Raw genomic sequence first — 27873 nt, 5'->3', positions numbered from 1 at the left:
ATGATACATCCAAAGATGTGATCCTTGTGCCAAGTATTTGAATTACTTTTGTAGCGAATGCATTTATGTTTCCATACGGCTATACTTTATTCTAATTATCGTTGTAAAATTTTGACAAAATATTTAAAAATATTTATTTAATAACAAAATAAATTAAAATCTAGGCTAAATATTGAAAAAGTATTTTGGAATAGAATAGTGGTTCTTTTTGAGAGTTGAAAATCATTACTGAGCAGAATAATGCTTCCAGTGTCTGTAAATTTCTCAGCTTTTGTGGCTTATTGTCAGATAGTATTTTCCCAAAGATTTTTTGGGAAAATAATATTTAAAATGGGTAATGTTGAATTGGATTTTCTAACATCTGTGTGTTTATTTCTTATTTCCTCATAGTGGTCGGACTGGAAGAATCCGTGTGTTGTCTTTTAAAACTGGTATTATATCTCTATGTAAAGCACATTTGGAAGACAAGTACAGATGTAAGTACCGTATATTGTTTTCATGTCAATTGAGAAACTCCAAAAAGTCGAAATTCCTGTGACCTGAGATCCGTTCAGAAAGATTAAAGCTCACAAGAACACATCAGTGTGTTGGACCACGAGTTGTCCATTCCCATGTTTGTGGACATCTGATGTTGGGTAATAAAGAAAGAGGACATGTGGGATTTTAACATGTCTCTGATCCTTTTTTCCTTAAAAATGAAACAAGCTACATCTAGAGGTGTCGAAAACTTACTATACCTGAATTTCTTAAATCTGCACCTAAGCACTTAAGATGCTACATAGACTTTTAGACTCATCAGTAATATTACACTCTGAGTGTGTAATTTATTGGTCACTACTGACCCCGAATTAGCTCTTAGCCACATTACTTGATATAGAAGACATCTGAAAAGAATTTGGGGTTTCTGACTGTAAAAGTTGTTGTGAAGAATCTGGGAAATGTTCCAGAGATGTAATATTATTGATAAGAATTACAAGTGGAATCTGTATGCTTCAGTATCATTTTTCCCACATTCATTTATGCCTAGACAAATTCCAAGTTGTAAACAAATCGGTAAATCAAAAGTGCTGAACTTGAAAAACATGCTGAGGCTTAAGGACAGAAAAGCACCAAAACAACATGGTGTTAATGGAGGGAGCTGGAAACAGCCTCCAGAGGGTGATAAAATGGCAGCACAGAGAAGCACAATAATTTGTCTGTGTCATGCTTGTGACTTGCTCCGAAATCTTATTGGAAATTGTGCTTAGTGGGAAAGTGCTTCTTTATTAAACAGCCTTGTTATTTAGCGAACAGGGAAAAACACCTTACACGGGGCGAATTTTGCTTTGCTTGAAGCTGCTGTGAAATAAGTTATCTCTAACAAACAACATATACAGTTCAGCTCTTTTTTGTCTTGAAATTAAAAAAAAGAGAAAGTTAGTTAGATTTCTTAACTATCAGGTATTAGTTTGTAAAAAATGATTTAAGAGTCTGTCCAGAATGTAAAAAAATTTAGGTAACTCGAAAATTTGCTATAATTTAAAATATTGCCAATACTCATCTGTTTACTTACCTGGCCACTCCAGCACCATTGCTCTGGTGGTCTTCAGTGATCATGCCACGTCCATTCATGCGCTTGCTGCAGGCAGTCATTAGCCTGTATTGTTTTGTGCTGTACATACTAGCTGGGGCCAGTTGTTGGATGTATGTGGCGGCAGGGAATGACCAACGGGGGGATTGAAAAGGTGTTATGTTTTATCTCATGGTATTTTCAACTCTAACCCAAAATGTTAAAATGTTTTAAAAGCTTCCTTCAAGTGAATGGAGTCAAGCTGTAATATAGTGCAAAACTCGCTTTCCTGATGTCACTCAATACTATTTGCAGTAAATGTAGCAATTAAATGAGTAACCATCGACCAGACCGGGACATAGCCCAGTGCCGCCCTTGAGAAATGGACTAAGACAGCCATGGGGTGGAAAATTAGATGCAAATTAGAAGCCGTGTGGTGCTGGCAGAAAAGGCATAGGGGAGCGTAAGCGGGCAAGAAAGGAGCGGCAGAAGGAAAAAGTGAGTGCATTTTTCCAGAAACAGATGCAGAGATTTAAACTATGGTGGAGAAAGACATTGTGACAATGATGGCAGAGGTAGGAGAGATCTTGGTGGGGATCGGAGCCCATTAAGGCCTATCTATCTCACTAAATACTGAATGTGCGCACCTGGTTTTGTAATTAATTCTGAATAACAGGGGCAGTGTAATTTACTGCTTTTTATTAACTTTATTAAAATCTGTATACTATCTGGTTTTGGTTGGCTGGTACTGATAAGAATACTTGTTAGGATAAGTCTTTTAACATGTATTAACAATAGCAGTTAATCTCCATACTTGGGGCCCGATTCAGCATTGCGTTTTCACCATTTTTGGAGAGTGAATAACTCATTTAGCAACTTTTTGATTGGCTTTTTTTTTTTTTTTACATCGGCGGGGCTTTTCCTGATGGATACATCAAATGCAACTTTTTGTTTTCAATAATCGCTAAATTTTGCCGCAAATGCTCCAGAGTCGCCTGCAGTGATTTCATGTATGTCCGTTCTTTTAGCTCAATTTTTGCGAAACATGGGACTTTTTTTTACTTTTTACCAAAAAAAAAAAAAAAAGAGAAAAAGCCTTCTGGATTATTCTCAAAATTCATTCAAATGCGTTCTTTTGAAGAGTTTTGTTAAAAAAAAAAAATCGGCAAAAAGAAATACGACTCCAGTAAAAAACAAAAACAAACGATGAGTTGGCTTATTAAATTCTGCTCATTATTAAGAGATATCTCCAAGTAGTTTGAGGTGATGAAGTCTGTAGGCAGTTACCCCATTTCATCCAGCCATGTAGGAACTGTTAGGGACGGCGGAACGCACTAAATATAAATAGGAAGTGCGTTCACCGCCCGGGGTCCACCGTGCAGTAGGTGTAACAACCGCTGCTGAGTAATGGCAGACTCGCTATATGGTGGTATACTGCGCTCGGGTTAAACGTCACCCGAGGTGCGCAGAGCGGACTCTGTTAAACTCACAGAGGCACTTTAGTATAAATAAAGCATAAACGCCGAGCCTGTTAGCTTCACAGGTCTCAGCTGGCTTGCACACACGGTATATGGTCACAAGACACGGCCAAGGCAGAGGTCGATGTCCGTCTTGACCTACCGTGCGTGCGGCGTCGCTACCGCGGACGCCGGTAAGTGCTGCTAACTGCAGCGTGGCGGTAACTACTGCCGCTGTACGACAGTGCCATGAGGCATAACACTATCGGACGCTAGTGTAGCGGTGCAGTATGCACTGTGGCGTATGGCTTGCCACTGACTGGCGCTGACTATAACTCTAATTCCCTAACCACATACGTAATATCAGAGGGAAGGGGTTTCAAATGAGTCAGTCACCAGAATCATACATCCGTCACCATTCACACATAGCAAGTATAGTCTATACTAGCGCATGTCCGAGAGGCCATGCAGGCCTTTTATTGCCATGCACTTCCGGGACCTTCCAGACCTCTGAGATAGGCCAATCAGATCAGGAGAAGGACCTGAGCACGTGACCCCTGATCTCCACTGGGAGATCGTCTCGTGGGCATGCCCAGTAGCGCGGCGAGAGGACTTAGCCTCTGGAGTGGTTTCCTGCAAAGCAGGTTGCGCTACCATTGCTGGTCCAGAGGTGGCAGCAACATCCAGACCCAGAGAGCTGGTCTGAGCAGGGTGCCTGGATCGCCGAGATTGCTGTGCAGGTCCCTGAGCAGTCGGAAAGGAATGGGAGACCGCTGGATGTATGGCTCCGGATTCCTGCTGTGCAGCTGCAGGAACCTGACGCCTAACAGGAACTCTATTGACGTTGTCCTCCCCTTAAACACTCACAGGGTAACTTTTGACTACTGGTTGGAGAGCTTTTATTGATTCCTCCTATGTTGTGTGGAACAATCCAACACAATCCTTTTTTTTAACTTTTGGTTTAGTGGCTACAGTTGTATTATCTACAGTATCTACAATTCCTTGTTCAGGCGTAAGTGGGCCTTTTAAGTGATAGTTTGTAAATCTTTTCACCATCTACCACATAGCAGATATGTTTTACACATTCCATTAGGAAAAATCAAACATGATTTCACAAAGTGAACAAGGAAAATATCCCCATTGCTCCGTTGTTCAGCTCCATGTTCCTAAATAGTGATGGGCGAGCAGCATCGTTGCTTGGGTGATCTTTGAGTATTTTGGCATGCTCTGAGATTTAGTTTTCCTCGTCTCAGCTGCATGATTTGTGACTTGTAGACTGGCTGAATACATGTGGGAATTCCCTGACAACAGGCATTACACACATGTAATCAAGCCTTCTACAAGTCGCAAATCATGCAGCTGAGACAAAGAAAACTAAATCTCTGAGCACACCAAGATACTCAGAGATCACCCAAGCATGCTCGGGGAAACCCAAGCAACGAGTATACTCGCTTCTCACTATTCCTAAATAAAACAGGTTGAACAATATGTTAAAGTATTTAGTCCCATTGGGGTGAATAGAGTGTTATGAAAATTGCAGTGCAACACAGCTTGCCCCAGTTTTATATCTTTTTGACCAATGTTAATAATATTTGTTAAAGGGAACCTGTCACCTCCCCCAGGGCATTTTTAAATAAAAGAGCCACCTTCAGCAGCACTAAGGCTGCATTCTGTGAAGGTGGCTCTTTTGTTTCTGACCCGCATTAACGCCAAAATATAGACTTTTATAAATAGTTCCTCATACCTGAATTCTGTCACAGAGGTATGGTGTGTCCCTCCTCCCAGCTGTCCATCAACCCCCCTCTATAGCGTCCCTGCACCGCCTTCTTCGTTTGTATTTGCCGTTACATGTTGTTGGGCTCCTGCGCTGTGACAACAGTTCTCGGGCATGCGCGCTGCCCGGGAACTGCCATCAGGCTATTGCGCCTGCGTGTTTCTGCGTCCCCAGATCCCGCCCCGCAGTGTGAATACTTCATAACACACGGCGGGGTGGGTTCTGAGGACGCAGAAACACGCAGGCGGGATAGCCTGATGGCAGTTCACAGGCAGCGCGCACTGCGCATGCTCGAGAATTGTCACAGTGCAGGCACCCGACAACATGTCACGGCAAATACAAAAGGAGGCGGTGCAGGGACGCTATAGAGGGGGCTTGATGGACAGCTGGGAGGAGGGATACACCATACCTCTGTGACAGAATGCAGGTATGAGGAACTATTTATAAAAGTCTATATTTTGGAGTTAATGGGGGTCGGAAACAGAAGAGCCACCTTCACAGAATGCTGCCTTAGTGCTGCTGAAGGTGGCTCTTTTAGTGAAAAATGCACTGGGGGGGGTGACAGGTTCCCTTTAATTAACGACTCCTTGGAGCTATCTCAGTGGCATCAAACACTGCAAATTATATTACAACAGAATACTTTGTCACAATGCCAAATAGTCACTTTGGGAAGCTTCCAGGAGGAGTTTTTTTTTTTTGCCTCTTCATAAGGTACCCCTTCTCCTAGAGGTCATAATCCAGAAAACATCAGCCAATATTTTCAGCAAGATGAAGTAACAAGTGATCGAGTCCTATGTTGTATAATCATTTAGTCATACTATTTTAATGTTCAAGGATAGAAGATATATCAGCAGTGAGGCCAGCAATAATCGCAAAGGTGTGATTACTTTATGTAAAGGCCCCCATACACATTAATTAAAGGGAATCTGTCAACCGAATTTCACAAGCCAAACTATGTATGTGAAAAGACTAATCCAGCAATACCTTTACCTAAACAGTCTGTTACCTGTACTTAAAATCAGCACTTGAATTGATATGCAAATGAGATTAAAAAGCTATCTGTGAATGTGCAAAGGCATTTGATACTGTACCACATAACCTTATAACATAACCTTATAACATAGCCTTCTACTGAAGCTATAGAAGCGGGTACTGGGGGAAACTATATGCAGATGGGTAAGAAATTGGCTAAATGACAGGAAACAGAGTTGTCATAATTGGTAGGTTCTCTAAATGGGATATAGTCAGCAGTGGGGACCACAGGCATCTGTGCTAGGACCAATTATTTTTAACCTCTTTATTAATGACCTAGTGGATGGAATTGAGAGTAAAGTGTCAGTCTCTGCTGTCAACACCAAAAACTATATAGGATATTAAAATCTGATCTTGACTTTATAATATTGCAAAACGATCTGGATAAGATGACTCACTGGACCAACACTTGTCAAATTTGATTTAATGTAGTTAATGTAGAGTAATTCACCTAGGACATAGTAATCCTATTGCTGCATACATATTAAATGGGAGTATACTTGGGACTACAGATCAAGAGAAGGACTTGGGTATTCTTGCTACAAGTAAGCTGAGCAGCAGTACTCAATGTCAAGCAGCAGCTGCAAAAGCAAGCAAGATTTTAGGATGTATAAAAAGAGAGAAAATCCCGCGATCCCAACATATTACTACCCCTTTATAAATCACTCATGAGGCCACATCTAGAATATGGGCTCCACATTTTAAAAACGATGATAATAATTTAGTCAGTTCAAAGACGGGCAACTAGATTATTACTAGGGATGGAAGGCCTCTCATATGATGAGAAATTGGAAAAGTTGGGCTTGTTTAGCTTAGCCTCAGAGGAGATCTCATTTACATGTATAAATATGTGTCGTCAGTTCAAAGGACTGGCACATGACTTATTCCTTCCAAAGACCATACCGAGGACTAGTGAACAATCATTACGGGTGGAAGAAAGGTGATTCTGTCAGCTAAATTGGAAAGGGTTCTTTACAGTTAGAGCAGTCAGAGTGTGGAATACCCGACCACAAGAGGTAGTAATGGCAGTGACTATAACAGCTTTTAAAAACGAGCTGGATGATCTCCTCGATGCACATAATATTGCGGGTTATACTTAAATTAGTGACAAAATGTACAATTGGTGGATAAAGGTAGAATTGATGGACCTAGGTCTTTTCAACCTATATAATTATTTATCCATGTCACTCCAGCTCTATTCCCTGCCCAGCGACGCCTCTGCCTGCTTGACTGACTGCTCCTTTGCCTTAAGCTACACAGCAGAGGCTGTCAGACAAGCAGGAGGAGGCAGCGCTGTGCAGAGAATAGAGCTAGTACAGAAGCCTTCCGATGTACTGTATCATTTGCATATCAAGTCAAACGCTGATTTATCAGTAAAAGAGTAATGGACTCACCATGTAAATGTATTGCTGGACTTGGCTTTGGAAGAGTTATGTGCACATATATATATAGTTTTGGGGAGTGAGATACTGTTGGCAGATTCCTCTTCAAGATGAATGAACCCTTCAGCTATCAACTGGGTATATGTGCCTGCTGGCTTTCTTTCTAAAGTTGATGCTGTGGAAAAGTAAGATTAGACATGTTAAATTTCAATGCCCCATCCTTTGTTTTCCTGCTCCCAGAAGTGTCTGACATCTGCTTACTCCACTCTCCCCATTGTTCAAAGCACATATGTTTATGTGGGGAGCGGGGAAGAATAACAGTCAGCCGACAGCTATCTAAGGTTTGTTGGCACCTTATTGTGGGGTTGAATGTGATATCTCAAAGTTATTTGTAACATTTGACTTTGATACATGTGTCATTGAAAGCTAAAATTCAATCTGCAGATCTTTTCAAGCAAGTGGCAAGTTCTACTGGATTTTGTGACCAACGAAGACTGGGCCTTCTCCTCCATGACGCAATTCAGATTCCACGGCAGCTGGGTGAAGTGGCCTCCTTTGGCGGAAGTAACATAGAACCCAGTGTCAGGAGCTGCTTTCAGTATGTAAGTATTCATGTTCTAACAGTCTTCTCCTCGTGAGCTTATTTGCATTTGTAAATTAAATGAAGTTGGTTATAGGAAATGGATGAACTTTTCTTTTTCTTCGGGGGGGGGGTTTCTCCCATATTTTCTCATTCTAGATCACTAATCTCTTGGCACAGCGTTCTGAATGTTTAGCTTTATTTGCCTTTTGTTTCATTTTTCCATCTACATAACAAACATTGCTCAGAAACAGCGGGGTTCCAGCAATCTTAAGCTCCTTAAAGATAACAGGGATTTAAAGATTTGTTTTTGATGAGTAAAGAATATCAACTGCACTGTCTTGATTAAGGGTGTATGTTTGGAGTTTTTTTGCCTAAGTAACTTCAGGATTTTCTTGGATAAGACAGAAACATGTAATAGCGATATAAGATGTTCTTATTCTGCACCTTATCCTGTATAATTCCTCTTTCTGTTGACAATATTGTGCAGGAATGAACATTTCCCCAAAGCGCCTGTATAAAATTTGAATGACATGTTCACTTCACGTTCACGCTAATATTCCTTCTGCCTTTAGTCCTGAAGTGTGCAGATGAACAGGTTTCTTGAAAGAAGTGGATGGAAAATGACTTGCTAAGCAATCACAATGTTTTATGCCTTGGCTACATTACTTTAGAAATGCTAGGACTTTCATAGCAATAAAGTCCTTATAATTGTATGCATTTATTGTTCTATATTTATGTAAACATTTCATAATATTCTAGAATGTATGATTTCCCCAAATCATATTGTGATAAACTACGTAAGATCTGTAAGATAATCCTGTCATTTGCATAGAATGGTGGTAGACCTTGTCTTCCCCGTTGATGTGCTCGAAGGCAAATTGAGGCACTGGTCTCCCTGATTCTCCATATTGTAATTGTGTTTTGGTCCTACTCTATAACCATGATACTAAACTATGGGAATAAATTGAGTGTGTAACAAACTCTAACCAAGCCCATGGAATATTCTGGTTACCGCCAGAGATAAAAATGCTTTAAATCTCTCATCGACCCTTCAGAACCTATCTACAATCTAGGAGAGATTTGTGACCCGGCTGTGCCTAGTTTTCCCCTGGTCCTCCTAACTCTTCTTTTAGAAAACCTGAAACTGGGTACAGCTGGAAATTTCTTATTATTTTTGCATCCTCTTTTTCTAAAACTAAGGATTAGAGCTACCGTGCTAGACTATGGTATAATAACACAAACTATTATAATGGGAGGTTCACAATCTCCTGCAAGACCTTAAATGCTGTACTTACAGTTGCGCTTCCACCTCAAGTCTTTGGCACCAGGTTTGGTCCTTACAACACCACTCACAACATTTTGAAACTATTAGTCTCTTATAGACTACAGGATCTCAACTTAAAAATCCTCTCATAATGGTAAGGGATCCCTGCAAAAGATGGAATGTGCCCCTCAGTCTCACATTTGTATTGGAGGTGTGCTTCAACCCCAGCTTAAATGTTAGACGTCTAGTGAAGGTGTCCGCCTATATTTCTATTATGGCAGGAGCTCTCCTCATTGTACAATGCATTATGTCACACCTCTCTCCAAATGACCTCTGAGGTGCCGTTGCTTTATATGCTTTATGGAACCATTTCTTCATTTATAAGGGGTCTTCTGAGACACTTTATACTTGACTATCCCTAGATTATGGAAATCCTCAGTACCAGTTATCAGGCTATTTTGGGTTGCAACATTAAATGTATTAATGCACATGGAGAAAATGAAAGTGGGTGTGGACAATAGCAAAACAGATTTTTTGACATATGGTATCCTTGGTCCACGATTAGGTTTTCACTGGTCTCCTGACCCTGGTTGACAAGTGGCGAGACCCATTTGTAAGCCACTTATGCAGAAAGTTTGACCTCCGCCTTTTCTTCTCTTCCCTTTTCTGCATACCTGAGATTTTCCTAGTTGGCAGATTTCTGATTTTATAAATGACATTTATTAGTAGGATGTAAATGTATATCTATGCTTGTTAATTCTATAAATTAGTCATTTTTAGCACCGGCTTCCTGTTATTTGGTACATACAGTAGGATTACAAGAAGTTATTGAACAAATTATTTTTGTATAGTTTTGTAATAATAAAATCTACACTTTCTATATAAACATATTTATATTACCATTCATAGAACAGTACTTATGGGTGATGTTAACCCTTGTAGTACCATATTGGATGTGAATGCTATTTTATTTCAGCATCATGCACAGCTGTTATTATAGATTATTTTGTGTACTCAGCAACATTGGATTAGTGCGGAAGGTGAACAATTCTCGTTTTCTTTCCCGTCCATTAAGTATTCTGTGTATAATTCCTGTGCCGTGCGTGGGATGAGCTATACTGACAGATCTCACACTGGAGCCTCATAACACATAGTACTATGAGCTGCGTTCTAGCATTTTGTCCTTCTAGCCAAGCACTGCTCTTCGCTGAAGGGAATACCAGTTGTGTGCTTACAATATGCTACAAAACAAATCTCTCTCAGCTTGGGAATATAGCACAGACTCAATTTTTACCAGTGACCCAGGGCAAGCTATTTTATCTCACTGCGCCTCAGTTTACTAAAGTGTAATTGGGTGAGAAGTAATAACTGTAATAACAGCGTTGCATTATCCGAAACTCTTCTCCCCATCAAATTTGCCACTCAGAGTAAATGTTTACTTGTGTATATAAATATACACAAATATATATATTTGTAAAGTGCTTCTGTCATAGATTTCCAGCAGTGAAACAGGAATACGCAGGGGAGGCTGCCTTAGTGAATACTACAGTTTTCATGATGCAAAAAAATGCTTAATCACGTCTCTAAAAGACAACTGGTTATGAAGTTGAGTACTTAGCTCATGTTTCTAGACTACCTTAAAGGCTATGTAATCTGACAGCAACATGAGGTAGGGAAAGAGACCCTGATTCCAGCAATGTATCACTTACTTTACTGGGTGCAGCAGTTATAATAGAGAGCTGCTAATCAATGCTACATCATGGTGCGCTCAAATTACATAGCAAAAGCCTTGTGACAGATTTTATTTTTTTTATAATGACCGAAATGCCAGGTCCCCTTGAGAAACCAGAGTGTGAAACGCGCGTCAGGGGTTGTGGAAATGCTAAATACTGTCTGGATTACTGTTAATCATTTCTGTGATCATGATCTGTTTGTTTTACTATCATGTATAGAAGTGCACTATTGCATATGCATTGTAAACAAATGGATACAGGTTAATTGTATTCAATATGTTAGTGCAAATCTACATGACTTATTATAAACCTTAATCCTTGATTTGATATGGTACTTGGTACTATACCCTCAACAATTTGTGTCCGCTTATATATTTTATATTTTTCCTGTTATACAGAAGTATGACTTAGTATGCTTTTACATATTTCTAATAAAATTATAGGTATTTTTACTTTTTTGAAGTGTAATATTACTTGTAGGGTTATAGTTTAACTGGACGCATTCAATTATCTTTGTTCTGTGAATTGGTGATCTCATGTTTGTTAACTTGTTAAAGCAAAGTGGAATGTAACATTCAAAATTTTTCATAAATTATGTTATAGAGCAGTACAAATTGGGACATCAGATTACCGTTATAATTAGTGCTTATTTGTCAAAGGGAGCCAATAACCCAGAAAATGAAGATAAAAAACAGTCATACATTTACTTTAACCCCATAATGACATGCAAATTTTAGTTTATGCGCTTACATTTTTTTTGCTCCTCTTCTTCCAAGAATCCTAACTTTTTTTTCTTTTGACATAATGCTTATGTTTTTGAAAAACACCTTGTGGTTTTGAATTACAGTATTCACTTTAATGAAAAATATTTATTTTTTTCTGAGACCCATTACTTTTTTTAGATTTCCATGAATGGACCTATTTGGAGGCTTGTTTATTGTGTGCTAAGTTGTAGTTTCAAAGGTTATTTGTTATTTTATGAAAGTTTTATATATTGTAGTTATGGATAGTGTGTTTTGTAAATTCACTCTCACTCAGCTGTGACCGGACAGACTCAGACTTACTACTGAGCCTGTACACTGCTCAGGGACGGTTTTAGGCAAAGTGGGGCCCGGGGCAAAAGTTTAAAATGGGGTCCCAAATGTTCATATATTACACATCACACAGAAGCATTTCAGTTGAATTTACATGCGCCGAGTCCAGGCCGCTAAACGAGTGTGATCGACAATATTGAAGTCGTTCGACGCTTGTTTCCCGGCCTCTTTCCACCGACTGAGTAATAATGATGGGGACAGAACAAGCACTATTAGATCAATCTGTCCCCATACAGTATCATCATGTTATCAGCAGCATATCTGCAGTTTTCACCGGACAATGTGCTGCTGAGAACATTGATTTTTGTTCTGGCATAAACAAGTCAATTACTTGATGAATAAGAAGCAGTTTACTTGTTTAGTATAATACACCCCATAGTCCTTCATATAGTATAATGCACACTCCATAGTCCTCCATATAGTATAATACACACGCCATAGTCCTCCATATAATATAATGTGCCTCATTGTCCTCCATACAGTATAATACACTCCCCATAGTCCTCAATATAGTATAATACACTCCTCATAGTCCTCCATGTAGTATAATACACTCATCATAGTTCACCACATAATATAAATCACCCCATAGGTCTTCATATAGTAAAATGTATTCCCCATAGTCCTTGATACAGTATATTGCAGGTCCCATATAGCATAATGCACTGCCCATAGTCCAATAGAGGATAATGCAGCCACCCCACAGAATATAATGTAGCCCCCTCATAAGGTAAAATGCAGCTCCTCGGTATAATGCCGCTCCCCCGTAGAATGTAATGCAGAACGCATCATATTGTATAATGCAGCCCCCCATAGAATATAATACAGCCCCACAGTCCAGTACTCACTCACTGATATATTAAACAAAAAAAAAAAATACAGTCCTCACCTGCTCCTAGTTCCCTGTGGTGCTCCAGGCTCTGCTCCAGTCTCCACAGCTGCACTACCCGGCACACAGCGGGTACGTGATGAAATGACATCATCGTGCACCCGTAGTGTCAGAGCAAAAGAGGGGAATGTTGGTGAAGGATCGTCAGCTGACACGCTTCCCTCCATCATTGCTTTCAACTGTATCAGAGTGTGATGCGGGCCCCCCTGACTCACGGGCCCCATATCGGCCGTGTGGTGTGCCACTATTAGCGGCACGCCACAGGCTGGGGGCCCCTGGAGGTGCAGACTTCAGAGTAGTGATTTGATGGAACGGTGGGTGTCTCAAGACCCAGACACCCCCCCCTACTGATCAGAAACACCATGCATTGTCTATATTTAAAACTTTTATATAACAACAGTTGCCCTTTAATGGTTCATTTTTGGATTGCATATGATCTGATAATGTTTTTATTGAATTTTTTTTTTTTGTGGAATATGCGGTGACCAAACAGCAATTTTGATGTTTAATTTTTCTTTGTTTTACGACATTTAGCGTACTAGTTATCCAATTTTCATCAGACATTTACAAATGTGACAATACCAGATATGCTTATTTATTTTTTACATTCTGTTATTTTGAAATGGAGAACAGAGATGTGATTCAAATGTGGTTTTTTTTTATTATTTTGCTACTTTTTTTTTTCTATCCCCATTGGAGATTTTAACTTTAACTTCAGTATTTCAGTATATAGTCCTGATTCCTGTATAAAGCCTAGTAGCGGTGGCCTACAGCATGTACCCAGCTATTATGGGAACCCATCGGCACACTACAATCCCATTACAGGGTGCTCCAGAACAGCAGATTGGTACATCATTTGAGCACCCCAAGCGGGTCACACAGTCTAGAGCAGGGTTTCCCAACTCCAGTCCTCAAGGCACACCAACAGATCATGTTTTCAGGATTTCCTTAGTATTGCTCAGGTGATAATTGCTTCACCTGTGCAATACAAAGGAAATCCTGAAAACATGATCTGTTGGTGTGCCTTGAGGACTGGAGTTGGGAAACCCTGGTCTAGAGCACCTTAGTGCTGACCGTTTGGCTGGCTAGCTCGGGTGTTCCGGACCACACAGTTTGGCTAAGTACTATGAGCACCTAACTTGAATATAAATAAAAATAAATTTTCAAAAATTATCCAGCAAATTTTCAAGATAAAAATAGGGTTCCATTTTGGCACGTTCTGAACGATAATGACCTATGCTTACTTTGAAATGGATTTTGGCGCTTACAGACTTCCTTTTAAAAAGGAACTGTCACTTGCTAAAAAAATGAGCGAAATGCCTTGAAATAACCCTTAAGATTTCCAGTTTCTGCTGTTTTTTCCATTTTCCGATGTCTCTCCATTGCAGAAACATTCACATTTGTTTTTTTTAGAGAGTAATAGGTGAAATGTCTACTTGTAATTTAACTGGGTGTTTTTTTCCAAGTTTTTCCTGAGGGCATTAACCGCTCAACGTTAGATGCTGTCTATCTTGACTGATCGCCCCAATGGCAGCAGGGCTAACATCCGCAGACACTGCCAAGATGTGATTGGCAGCATTTGAGAGGGTAGAATGAAACCTTGCGCCCCAGAAAAGACTGTGAAGAAGCAACCAGTTGATCTACAAGCAGAGATTTCACATATTGCACTCCAAAAGTAACAAATGTGAATACTTTGCAATGGAGTGACGCAGCGCAAAACAAAAACATATTTACAAAGTATTTGACTGATATTTTGAAGTTCTTTTTTAAGTCATATGAATCTCTGCCGAGGTTAAATAAAAAACATATACGTTCTAAGAAAGTGGCACCCTTTTTGCTTTCACTTTGGTGGTGTTGCACATTGAATAGTTTAACTTTTGAAGGTATAGTTCAATGTTTAAAATAGTGCACAATAAAAAAAAATATTAGGCTTCAAAAATGTTGTTTTAAAAACCAAAGCATTGGAAGGGCAAAAATGTGTAAAAATGAAGTGGAACCATATAGGTAAGGTAAATCTGTTGGAAGGAATAATTTGCCCAGAAATTCTGCTCATCTCCTCCTTTAGTGGAGCTGTCACTAGACATTATGTAGTTTTCCTTTGTTCTCATTGATGGAGACAATGTTTTCTATTAGTAAACCATCCTGGGCTGTTTCAATTTCCCATTAGGGAAGAACATTACAGGCACATCAGTTTGTGATCCGACCCTATACACTGTAGACGGTCTCCAGTTTTCCTCTAGGCTCCAGTGAAAGAGATTGCAGTATGAGACTTCATTAAATGTGGCCTTCTCATTGTACATTGTCACTTGTAATATAGATAGCATGTTTACTACTGCTGACATCCCGTTCCCAGATACATAAATATGCTGTCAGCTTTCCCAATGAAGCTTTTCCTAATGTCTCTGCCATGGAATGGAGTTATCTGTCCTAACCCCCTTTTATTTTAATTTAACGATTGCTGTGGCATATTCTTTTCTCTTACCTTAAGGGAAATCCGTAAAGTAACAGTTTTTGGATGAGAAATTGTCTTATTTCCAAATCATTGTATTCCTTTTCGTCTCCTGGAATTTATATTTATATAGTTTTTTGTCATTGTTAAAGGGAATGTGTCATCAGAAAATTACTGTTTTATTTAATTTTATCTCTTATGTTAAATTTCCTTTTTAATTATTTTTGGTCATCGATTTTTCAATTTTTTAATGAAACCGGAAATTTTGCAATTTTCACACTGGCCAATAGGCCTTATACAAGACTTACATTTCTTGTTCTGTATATATGACTTTTCAGCAGTCTCATTATCATCACAGACCATTTAGAATTCTTAAGAAATAAATGTCAGTTTATTGCTACTAATATCCGTAGTAACAACAGGAAGTAATTTTAGGTCTAGTGGCCAGTATGAAAATTGCAAGATTATTTTTTTTTTTTATATTTCAAAGAGGTTATCTGGCACCACTCATTTTCGCATTAACAGTCGTTGGTGCCAATGACCCACACAACACACCTGCCGAGACGTGCAGGATCTGCATCTGTCATGAAACATTTGCATGTTTTGGCTATGCTTTATGTTGTGATTGGAAAGCTTGGCGCACACGTCTTACTGAATCTATTGCTTCATAAATGTGGCGAGAGCTTCCATGCATCTTGCCCAAATCTTACTCCGATCCGGGACTGCAGTAAGATTGCTGGTTAAGGTATGGCGTCGCTCTCATTAATTAGATGAGCTGTGGCGTCACACACCCATTCCTCCCCCCTCCTGCCCCGGCTCAGCCAATTTTGGTGGCAAAATTGGTGTGAAAACACCCAAAGTCGCAACCTCTGAGTTGCACAAAAAGTTTTCTATTTGAAAGTGTTTTACACCAGATTTCTGGCAAGAACGTTTTCATGAATTGGCGTCAGAGTATTTTATATCATGAAATCTCTTTTATATGACTCAAATTGGCTATTTTCATAACATTCATTGGTTCATCTTAGCCGATGTGCATAGTATACTACCTAAAGCATGACTTGGAAAAAGAAGCTTTGGCATAGGAGGCAGTAATTTGGACCGGAATTGGGAAATATGCTGTTAAATGTCTTCATTGTGTCTGTGTCCTGCAGATTTGCAGCAGTTGTCAAGCAGCTCAGTTGAAGCAATATAGTGTAAGAATTGGACAAAAATCTACGCTTTTAGTAGCTGTTCCCTTTGGGTCTTACTAGATAATGTGACAGATTACAGAGAATCACTTACCAGTTTTCATAACATGTTTCATGCTGTGTTTGGATGTCTAGCTCATGATGAGATTGCCAAATCTGTCTTTGACACTCTCATCATTGTTCTGTAGCCTGACTAGTTGAAGTCAAGTGGATTTTTGTGCATGCTCTTCTGTTAAATGTTTCCCTTATGGAGTATGATTTCTGTGCAATAAAATTCCAAAGTTCCAGGTCAAGAAAAGGTTGGAATGAGTTTCTTTTTCTACTCTTGAATTTAAAGGGTTTGTCCTATTTGGATTATCACTTTTCTTCTATTTACTCTTATAAAAATGCCCATAAAGATCAAAGCCTGACAGTTATTTCTGTCAAATTGTTCCCTTTATCCAGCAAAGAGTATTTCAGAGAAAAAGCAAAATAGTGCCAATAAGAAAACACAAATGTGACCTACTGGCGGCTAGCTGAAGACTGGTAATAGATAGTTGCACGTCAGTGGGTGATCATTGGATTCCCTGAATTCTGAATGGCAGGAGATGCTGTTAACAAAGAAATAACTGTCCTCTATCATGTCCATATACACTAGGAGAACATCTGGTATAATATATATGCACCGCTGTACAGCTTCTTAAAGGGGTTGTGTAGGCTTGGGATTCAAACACGCAGTCACTGCATGTGATCACAAACTTGTGAATCCTCATAGTGCACAGTGTGCACTCTTGTCAGGATTCTTCAGCGCCGTAAGCGGGCGGACACGTGACCACAAGTACACGATTTGCATACATGCGATCACATGCCGACTAGACGTGAGCAACCTCGCTCATCTAGTGAGCCTGGACAACCCCTGACCTCCGTGAGACTGATTCATTTGGCTAGAGCTCAGAGGTTTGCTTTGGACCTCTTTTAGCTATCGCTCTTTCAAATGGAGATGCCAAGTGTTTATTTTTAAGTAATTTACTCTTTGTGTGAAAACCTGCTAGTAAAGGGTAACTAGTATCTAGAGCAGAGGAGCACAACCTGTGGCCTGAGGGCCACGTGTCCCGCTATGCCAAGCTGTGCGGCCTCCAGCCAACTGGTCACAGTCAATTTTTTCTGTGAGGCACAGAATAAGCAGAAACAGGGATGGGGAAGTGCTAATAATGCAATATTTGACTATCACTGAGACCCCTTGTACTACCAGAATAGATGTTTCTCACTCTTTTTGAGGCTTATAAAGTATAAGATATCAAGTGGTGGCCATACTTTTGTGCGATTTTTTATTTTCATTATAATTTTATGGGAGCGGTGAAACACACAGCTCTTTCTGCAAGTCGGATGAACTACTATGGAGTCTGCCATATGCAATAGTCTCTCTTCTTTTTTTTTTTTCTGGAGTGTGAACTGGGCATATGATGGCCCTCATTTTCCTGACAGGTGGCAAGGAGGTAAAACAGATACCTGTCAGACATTTATGTTACATACTTTCGAATTGCCATAAATGTCTTACTCTAATACCCCTGGTTTTGGCTTACAAATACTGAGGTAAAATACTGACCAAATAATCAACATGTGTACATGACCTTAGACCTATACTTCTGTCCTTTTCCGAAAGACTTTTCACCAGGCTTATTATCTTCACAGGCATGATTCCAGTAACGCCACTATATACAGCTGATATTACCATCCACCTTTCACAATAAGTGATGTAAGAGCTTTCCTCCTATACCCATATCCTTCTCACTTAAAAATCACCTTTGCTCTTTTAGATGTTTCAATATAAACCTCTAATAAAAAGTCAACAAATAAAAAAAATAAATTGATTATAGAAACCTGATTTAAACAGCAGTGTTTTCTTGCTGACACCTTCTCTTTTAAAGGTTCAACCGCTTATATTATAAATCTTATATCATTATAATTAGTAATTAATATTAGTAAGTATTCCTTACGAGGTGGAAACATTGCAGCAGCTTTACTATGGTTTACCATAAATGTAGTGTAGGCGAACAACTGATAAATAGGTACTGTATTATGTCATGATCAGGGCATTCCTGCTGACATGGCACAAACGCCGCGTAATTTACAGGCAGATAAATCCAGTTTAGTTGTAATCTCGCCCCAGTGAAACATCTGGAGTAAACATTGGATTGTAATGAATGTAGGAAGCATCAAGCTCGGTAAACTGCAGCTTCTGGAAGATGTGTGTGTCCTGCAGTTATTATCTACGAAGCTACTTATTCTAATTATTTACAACCGTCCACGTCAGAAACCCTCATCTGCCAGAAATCATTGTAGCCTACTCCACGACTGGTCATTTCCACGGGTGGTGGTGTTTGGGTCACAATTGCTATGTAAACACGGGGTAGACCCATAGAATAAGATTACTTTTGTTACATTGTAGTTACCACTGTTCAATTCTGCGCCCAGTCTACTTTTCTTGTACGTTTGCATTGTTCAGAAAAGGATATTCTGAAGTTAATTGGCACGTTCTGTCCATTCAGTAACTAAATCCAGTATTTTCGCATGAAATGAAGGCGTCCGTGTGTAGAACTCTTTGTTTTTTTTACCACGCTGCCCCATCACGTTTGTGCTTTCTTATTGGCACGGTCTTTCTTTTTCTATGAAATACTCCTTGCTGACTAAAAGGAACAATGCGATGGAAAGAAACTGTCAGGCATTGATTTTTATGTGCATTTTTTTCCCTTACGTCTATTTATAAGGATAAATAATGAAAACCGGAAAGCGGCCTCTTTATTTTCCTTTGGGGAATATAGGACAATCCGGAACATGCTGATTGCAGTATTGTAGAGCGCAGCTGAATGAGAAAAGCTCCTGTTTGTTTGTTTGGCATATTGCGTGGTCCCCTGACAGATCATGTTAGCCCTTGGAGAACAGGAATGCTCTCTGCTCAACCCCCAACTCTTCGCAAAGCAGCGCTGTAAATGTCATCAAAACAGCTCTACCTCTGCCTCCACTTCACTCCGGGGTTTATGGGCCCTGTTTGTATGGCAGAACAAACGAATGTGACCAGTGTTCAAAAGCAAATATAGGCAGCAGATTTTTCAGCTAGGTGTTTGCCCGCAGGGAAATGAAAAGCTGAAAGCAAACCTCTGCTCTGTGTAAGGAACAATTACTTTAAGGTTACCAGGCTGCAATGGCAATGCCCGCTTTACAGATTTCATACTCTGCATAGGGAACTGCGCTACCCAGCAGAGATGAGATTTCCTTTTTTTGGTACAAATATAGAATATGAATTATATTCTTTATTTAAAGGAGGTATTAGTATTGTTAGTCAACCTGTGCACGCACCACGGAGCTGCCTCGGAAATATAGATTTTTCTAACATTTGCTCTCAATGACTATTTGATGATTTCAGCTAGTGTTTCTTTAGATCTCAGTAACCTTATTTTACACATTAGCTCAACTCCAGTGCTTGGCAAATAAAAGAATAGAAAATGCTGGTATTGTGTCTATTTCGTTCAAGAAGGGGGCTCCACTTCTTTACTATAAAATTTTACTCCTCTTGTACTCATTTTTGAGAAGAATGAAATCAATAGGAAATCCTGCAACTAAAGCAGTTTTGCATGTAATGGCACTATGCTACAAATACGAGTAAAAGATCTAAGTAGTAATGCACACCATTAGTTTAAACTTGCCAATTCGCAACTTCAATACTCCAGTATATGCAATTTTCTCCCCTTTTAGCCACTTTACTCACCTTTTAGCAGAGGTTCGTCTCTGAGGGTTCTTGACTTTTTCGCTTGCATGACATAGAGAATGTTAAAAAAGACTTGCTGTGTGTGATATGACACACAGCTCTGCTTTCCTCACTGCTGGCACCTATTATGATTACAAATGGGAGTTGAGCCAAGCTTTGTGTAATTACGGGCTTCTTCTGCACCTGCAGCTCTCAACACTGCTGTGGGATGAGAGCTGCAGAGCTGTGTTCTAATGACACATTGCTCTGTTCTTCTGCCATCCCCTGCTTATTATCATTGTAGATGTTGGTAGTGAAATCAGTGAGTAGAGCAGGGCTGTGTCATTACTTGTTTCACAGCGAGAAAGCCTGTTCTAACCCTCTCTCGGAGCATGTTCTTTCTCCACACCTGTATAACACATTTTACTTCTGATTGGACAATGTCATGCAGGAGGAAAAATCAATGCCATCAAAGACAAATCTCTGCTAACAACCCCTAACTGGAAACTAACCAATAGAAATGATTTCATTCAACTCTGCAGCCACTATTCAATTATATGCCCACTTTAAAGTGCTGCTAGCGGTGAAAGGTCCTCTTTAACAACTGCAAAATTGATGAGCAACACAAAAAAAGTCATGAATGCCCTTGACCAAACGAGAACCACACTGCATTAAATCTTCAGACATTACCTGGTGATCAAGAACAATCTGCGAGTGCTAATCACCACCGGGCTTATCTATTTGACTGTGCAGACTACATAGATATGTTGGATCAGCCTTCGTCTTTATGACAATTAACAAATTAACATTGATTATAGGCTGGAATATAAATCAGATATATAGTTTTAGTGACTTGAAGCTCTCTGTGTGCCTTTTTCTGTCTCCCTAATTTATGCTGATTACCAGGAGGCAGCCTGATGCTTTTAACTGCTCATCCTAATTCTAGTTGTAACATGCAGTGCACTATTCAATGGCGAATGCATCTTTTCCTATTAAAAAATGCATATTAATCAGTAGCTCCATTAATGTACTGGAATATTGATTCTTGAGGAATCAGAGCCTCTGTAGATAAACATCCCACTAATGAGTAGTTCACAGTTTCTGGAAATGTATATGCGGACCTATTTTTATATTGTAACAATTTATCTCCTGTTCACATATTCTAGAATAATATGGTTAATTTGCATTAAATTATTGGACTACGTCTTTGTGTGCGAGAACAAGAGAAAATACTCATTTATAGTCATTACAATCAAGCGTGTTTCATCTGCTATCTTACTGATTTGTTTAGCATTCACCCCAGAAATCAATATGTTTTATAAAAATGCAGTGTGGCCGACTTTCAGCTGGCGCTGGGGTTAGGTTGTGTTGTATCTAATGCATTGTTTCTGGGTGCTGAGCTCTTTGTGTTTCCCGGTTGCAAATGGAGACTGTTCTGCTAGAACAGCTGATCTCTGTTAAATCCCTGAGCATTTGGCTGCTGCTAGCCCAAATATGTCATATCTGCTGCTGAGATATGGGTTTTTTAGTAGGTCTTCATACTGAAGATGGTGGTCGCCAGTAATAAACACGAAGAGAAGTGGGAGACATGATTTCCACTAGATAAATGTGTTATGGAATGTAATAATAATTAGTAGTGCCTTTATCATTGGGCTAGGATTTCTTCTCATTGCATATGATATAGGCATAAAACAACACACCCTTCATGTGCATTTATGGTAGAATACCGTGATTTAGATGCGTTTTGGTTCCTGTCGCATTGATCACGCGGTCCCATGTGCAGGAAAATGTTAGGAAGGAGTTGCTAAGGAAATTGATATACTGTATAGATTAGAAAGATAAGTGCCTGTTAAATGTTCTTTTAAATCTTAAAGGGGTTTCCACTACTTGTTCAATCCTTTATGAAACCCTATTCCCGCTTATAAAATAACACTTTTTTATACTCCCCTCCGGTGCCGTTCCAGCACTGTGCAGCCAATCAGCACTGGCTTCTCTGCCCCCACCTTCCAACGTATAATGTACATCGGGCTGGGTGAGTGAAGCTAGGGCTGAGTGTTATGTCACGCCATCTCTGGGAGAGCCAGTGACAACACCACTGAAACGGCGCCAGCATTGGAGTTGAGTATAAGTGTTATTATTTTGCAAGAGGAAATCTAGGGATTCAAAAGGGGTTGTCATAGTAGTGGACAGCCTCTTTAACAAAATCCGCAACACGTGCTCATAGTTTACAAACCTGTGCAGGCTATCAACAGTCTTCAAGTAGAATTCAGCTTATTATATGGCGCTCATTGAGGTCTATGAGCTCTCTCTTTATCACTGAATAACTCTGTTATAAAGAAGCATGCAAAATGTTATTTTTCTGTTTGTTTCCTATTGAAAATAAACTCCAGGTATGCTCCATCAGATGCAAGTAAGGGGTAAGGGGATTGCTTCTAGCCTAAAATACCTGTAATACAGTGCGCCAAACAGTAGTACATGGAGTGCCCATGGCTACACACCATGCTGCTACAATAACATTGCAGTTTGTGATACAGGCTTTTTACAGTGGTTTCATTTTTATTGCAAGTTTGATGTGGATTTTTTTCGTCAGATCTCAATAAAATATTTTACTTTTGTTAAGACTCCTTATCTCTTTGTAGTTTCATCCTTTTAAGGTTGAAAGTAGCCATAAATCCATTGAGTTCTATTTATAACCTAACAACTTGATCCAGAGGTGGGCAAAAATCTCATGAGGAAGGTGCTAATTGCTCCATATTAGGGAAAAAGGCCTTCCTGACTTTACATTCAGCAATCAGACTAGTTCTCTGGATCAATATCTCATTGTGGAATCTAGTACCCAAAACCTGTAATATTATATTTATAAGAACAACTTCCAGACCCTCTTTGTACTTTTTTTTTTTTTATAGTGAATCAATAGTTATTGGCTTCTCTGCCAGCTAGATGGCCTGTGTGAGTCATACTGCCTTGGCTAGGTATTTAGGTGCAGGCTAGTATATAGAGCTGATGGTTTGCACTTTCTGATGGAAAGTATAGCTTCCACTATGTATTAATCCATTATGGATATGAGATTGGAAATAAGTGGGGTATAAGTGATGGTTTAGGGTATGAATGGAGTTACTGCCTCTGATTAGCTCCTTAATCTTATCTACCGCTTCTGTATGTAAAATTTCTATTTATAACTGAGACCTATTCCTAAACACCTTGCAAGAATGTATTCACTCACATGTGGCTGCCCCATGGGATTTAACTAATTTCCTTAACACCAACTCTTTGACACACAGGAGGCTGACTTTCCTTGGAAGACAATTAACCTACCAGTGTGTTTTTCTTAGAGTGATAGCTGGTGTGTGTGTGTGTATGTATATGTATGTATATATATATATATATATATATATATATATATATATATATATATATATATATATATATATATATATACACAGTACAGACCAAAAGTTTGGACACACCTTCTCATTCAATGAGTTTTCTTTATTTACATGACTATGAAAATTGTAGATTCACTCTGAAGGCATCAAAACTATGAATTAACACATGTGGAATTATATAATTAACAAAAAAGTGTGAAACAACTGAAAATATTGTGTCTTATATTCTAGGTTCTTCAAAGTAGCCACCTTTTGCTTTGATTACTGCTTTGCACACTCTTGGCATTCTCTTGATGAGCTTCAAGAGGTAGTCACCGGAAATGGTTTTCACTTTACAGGTGTGCCATGTCAGGTTTAATAAATGGGATTTCTGGCCTTCTAAATGGGGTTGGGACCATCAGTTGTGTTGTGCAGAAGTCTGGTGGATACACAGCTGATAGTCCTACTGAATAGACTGTTAGAATTTGTATTATGGCAAGAAAAATGCAGCTGAGTAAAGAAAAACGAGTGGCCATCATTACTTTAAGAAATTAAGTTTAGTCAGTCCGAAAAATTGGGAAAACTTTGAAAGTGTCCCCAAGTGCATTGGCAAAAACCATCAAGCGCTACAAAGAAACTGGCTCACATGAGGACCGCCCGAGGAAAGGAAGACCAAGAGTCACCTCTGCTGCAGAGGATAAGTTCATCCAAGTCACCAGCCTCAGAAATCGCAGGTTAACAGCAGCTCAGATTAGAGACCAGGTCAATGCCACACAGAGTTCTAGCAGCAGACACATCTCTCCAACAACTGTAGAGAGGAGACTTTGTTGAAACAGGCCTTCATGGTAAAATAGATGCTAGGAAACCACTGCTAAGGACAGGCAACAAGCAGAAGAGATTTGTTTGGGCTAAAGAACACAAGGAATGGACATTAGACCAGTGGAAATCTGTGCTTTGGTCTGATGAGTCCAAATTTGAGATCTTTGGTTCCAAACACCGTGTCTTAGTGCGACGCAGAAAAGGTGAACGGATAGACTCTACATGCCTGGTTCCCACCGTGAAGCATGGAGGAGGAGGTGTGATGGTGTGGCAGTGCTTTGCTGGTGACACTGTTGGGGATTTATTCAAAATTGAAGGCATACTGAACCAGCATGGCTACCACAGCATCTTGCAGCGGCATGCTATTCCATCCAGTTTGCGTTTAGTTGGACCATGATTTATTTTTCAACAGGACAATGACCCCAAGCATACCTCCAGGCTGTGTAAGGGCTATTTGACCAAGAAGGAGAGTGATAGGGTGCTATGCCAGATGACCTGGCCTCCACAGTCACCAGACCTGAACCCAATCGAGGTGGTTTGGGGTGAGCTGGACCGCAGAGTGAAGGGAAAAGGGCCAACAAGTGCTAAGCTAGTTTTGATGCCTTCATATTGAATCTACAATTTTCATAGTCATGAAAATAAAGAAAACTCTTTGAATGAGAAGGTGTGCAAACTTTTGGTCTGTACTGTATGTATATATATATAAGGTGTATGCATTTTCGGAATTGGGTCATTCCAGGTCGTTGTTCATTCCTGAAGACTGAATACTAAAAATGTTCTAAAATATAGATTAATAGGATATTCCACTCCAGTATTTTTACATTCGTTTAGCCTATTATATGTGGGAACTTGACAAAAATAAATGGTTATTTGTTGCTGTTTGTGTGTTTTGTAGACATTTGGAAAGTATATTCTTTGATCTCATATTCACGTGTCAGACTAATGCGAGATCATTGGCAGAAATCTAACTTTCAGCAGTCCCATTCTCTTAATTGTTAGGTTTTCACCGGGCTTTCTTGCAGCACTTAAGATTCCAACTTTGCCCCCATAGTAAGGATTCTGCATTTTCTAAATTCATTAAATGTTTTCTGCCTTCATGTTTACAGCATATCTTGTATTTGATCTTTCAGGCTAACAATAAACCAGAAATTGAGGCAGCTTTGTTTCTGGATTGGATGAGGTTGGAGCCTCAGTCGATGGTTTGGCTACCGGTGCTTCACAGAGTTGCTGCTGCTGAAACTGCCAAACACCAAGCCAAGTGTAATATCTGTAAAGAATGTCCAATTATCGGTTTCAGGTAAGATGTCTTTGTATGAAGCAGATCTAGCTACCGTTTTTACGCAGCAGGATTACAAAGTGCTAGACGTATATAAAAATAGCAGAGCGTAGTTTTAGAAAAACACACAAAGCCAAACATTTGCCAAGAAAACATGACAACTTCCGGAGAGCCTGAAAAAACTTGTAAATACAGGTACGGCCACAGATGTCAGTCTGCTTCTGGTACCTGATTTGTTTTGTTTTCATTAGTAGAAAAGTTTTTGTCTGACTACTTAATAAAGGAAAAAAGTATACCTACTCATTTTCTACGTACCCACAATGAGTATTTGCTCTGTTTTTGAAGTTGCAGCGCTTCTGCACCTATTAGTTACTTTTGACGCTGCAATCTTTGTTTTTCTTTCATATGCTATGATTTAAATCTTGTTTTTTTTTTTTTTTATATTTCCTTCACAAAACTCGTTGCAGTCATGTGCGCCTTGCATGCACTTTTAGTGTGTTTCCACAGCAGAAATGGCCAACAAATACGTATGTGCTTTTTTACCTGTGGTTTGTCCATATCTTATGCAGTTCTGTGGGGAAAACCCGCAAATAAAACACACACAAACCCTTTACTCACAATTGAAACTGACATTTTGCGAATATAAACAATGCACCACAAGTCAGTTTATACCAGAGGGCATGAGATTTCTATAAATCCCATCCACTTTGCTGGAGCTCTAAGATGCTATTTTTTGCAGCAAAAATACGCAGTCAAAAACTAATAATTGGATTTTATCCTTAAAGGAGACTAAATTTCAGCCATTTATGGCAAAGATAGAAATGCCATGTTTCCATAACACTTATGAAAATGGCAAAACAAAGCCGCTGGGCGGTTCCCGTAATCCTGTCCACCGACGCATATAGACATGAATTCCTGTGATGGTTTTACCTCTTTAAACGGTTGTTCCCTCAAACAAAGTTCATGCAGACATTACATCATGTGAATGCAGTAGCTTCTTTCTGTGAGGTAAAACCTTTCACTGCCTGTTTTTAAACAAGTTATACCTCACAGAATCAGCTGTGATCCCCAGCTGTAATGACTCTATACTCTTTTTCTTCCTCCCCTGCCCAGGAGATGTGGCATGGTCAGACCATATTCCTGCGCGGCCAGACACAGACATTACACAGTACACAACAGGAGCACAGTTATAAGGTTAGCTCTGCACAGGAAAAAAAACGGACACATCCAAATGTGGAACTTATTATTATTCCAAGATCTGTTGATTAAAATCTACTTTGTGGGGAAACCCCTTCTAAGGCCGGGGTCACACTAACCAACGCAAAATACGATCAGTATTTTACAAGCGTAATACGGATCAATGGCCCCTAAACAGTGCTCCGTATGTCATCCGTAATCAAGGTGTGGTCGCGTATTTTGCGCATGTAAGCATCCGTATGCAATCCGTATGGCATCCGTATTGCGAGATTTTCTCGTCACCTTGCAAAATGGACATATAATGGAGCCCTATGACAGGTTTTATAACACAAACCAAAGAATAGATATAGACACATAGAATACATATATATATATATATATTCTATGTGTCTATATCTATTCTTTCGTTTCTTTATTAAACCTGTCAGTGTGAGTTTACTGTATAGCGCACTGAATTGCCGTCTTTGCTAAAAGACACCGGGTGCATATTTCTCGCAAGTCACGTGTGGTCCGTGTGTAATGCGTATTTTTTGAGCACCCATAGACTTGCATTGGCGTACTACGGGCGTAGTACGCTTACAATCGCAGCATGCTGCGATTGGCACGGAGCCTAGAATACGCCCGAGAAATATACGGCTGTTGGGAGCTGCCCCATAGAGAATCATTGGTCCGTGTGTAATGCGTGCTTTTAGCGCCTCTCACTCGGCCGTATTCCTCGCCAGTGTGACCCCGACCTAAGGGTATATTCATAAATGGTCAATTTCTTAGCCTAGCATATCCCACCCAAATCGGTAAAAACTGCAAAGCTCACTGTTTAGACAAGCGTTTTGAAACCAGAGACCTTGTGTGCCTATAGCACATTTTTTTCATGTGTGTACATTTGGGGTCCAGTGCCTGTATTTCTTGCCCTTGTCAGTGAGTTGTGATGGATACTTTGTGCTCTTTCTGCTGAAATGGAAGAGGAGGAAGATGATTTCCAGAACATCCAGTTATGCCCTCCGCCTAGCCTGGTTGAATGATAACACGCTCGCTGGTTATCTTGTTATGTATAAAAAATGTATGTGCTTTACAAGAAACATTATTGACACAATCTTGTTTA

General features: G+C 39.6%; 1 protein-coding gene across 9 annotated transcripts in view; it reads left to right on the top strand.

Moving 5' to 3' along the window:
• DMD (dystrophin) overlaps window positions 1-27873 on the top strand; it is a 3834938-nt gene that overhangs the window by 3724087 nt on the left and 82978 nt on the right. For all 9 annotated transcript variants that reach the window (XM_073550686.1, XM_073550687.1, XM_073550688.1 and 6 more), the window contains 3 exons: window positions 391-476; window positions 7639-7796; window positions 25432-25598. In XM_073550686.1, coding sequence (XP_073406787.1) covers window positions 391-476; window positions 7639-7796; window positions 25432-25598 — 411 coding nt within the window. The remainder of the gene's footprint in view (window positions 1-390; window positions 477-7638; window positions 7797-25431; window positions 25599-27873) is intronic.

This window comes from Dendrobates tinctorius, unplaced genomic scaffold (assembly GCF_039654945.1).
Source record: "Dendrobates tinctorius isolate UK_male_01 unplaced genomic scaffold, ASM3965494v1 ptg000166l, whole genome shotgun sequence".
Classification (NCBI taxonomy): domain Eukaryota; kingdom Metazoa; phylum Chordata; class Amphibia; order Anura; family Dendrobatidae; genus Dendrobates; species Dendrobates tinctorius.
Note: the sequence above shows the minus strand (reverse complement) of the source record. Positions and strands in the feature narration are given on the sequence as shown.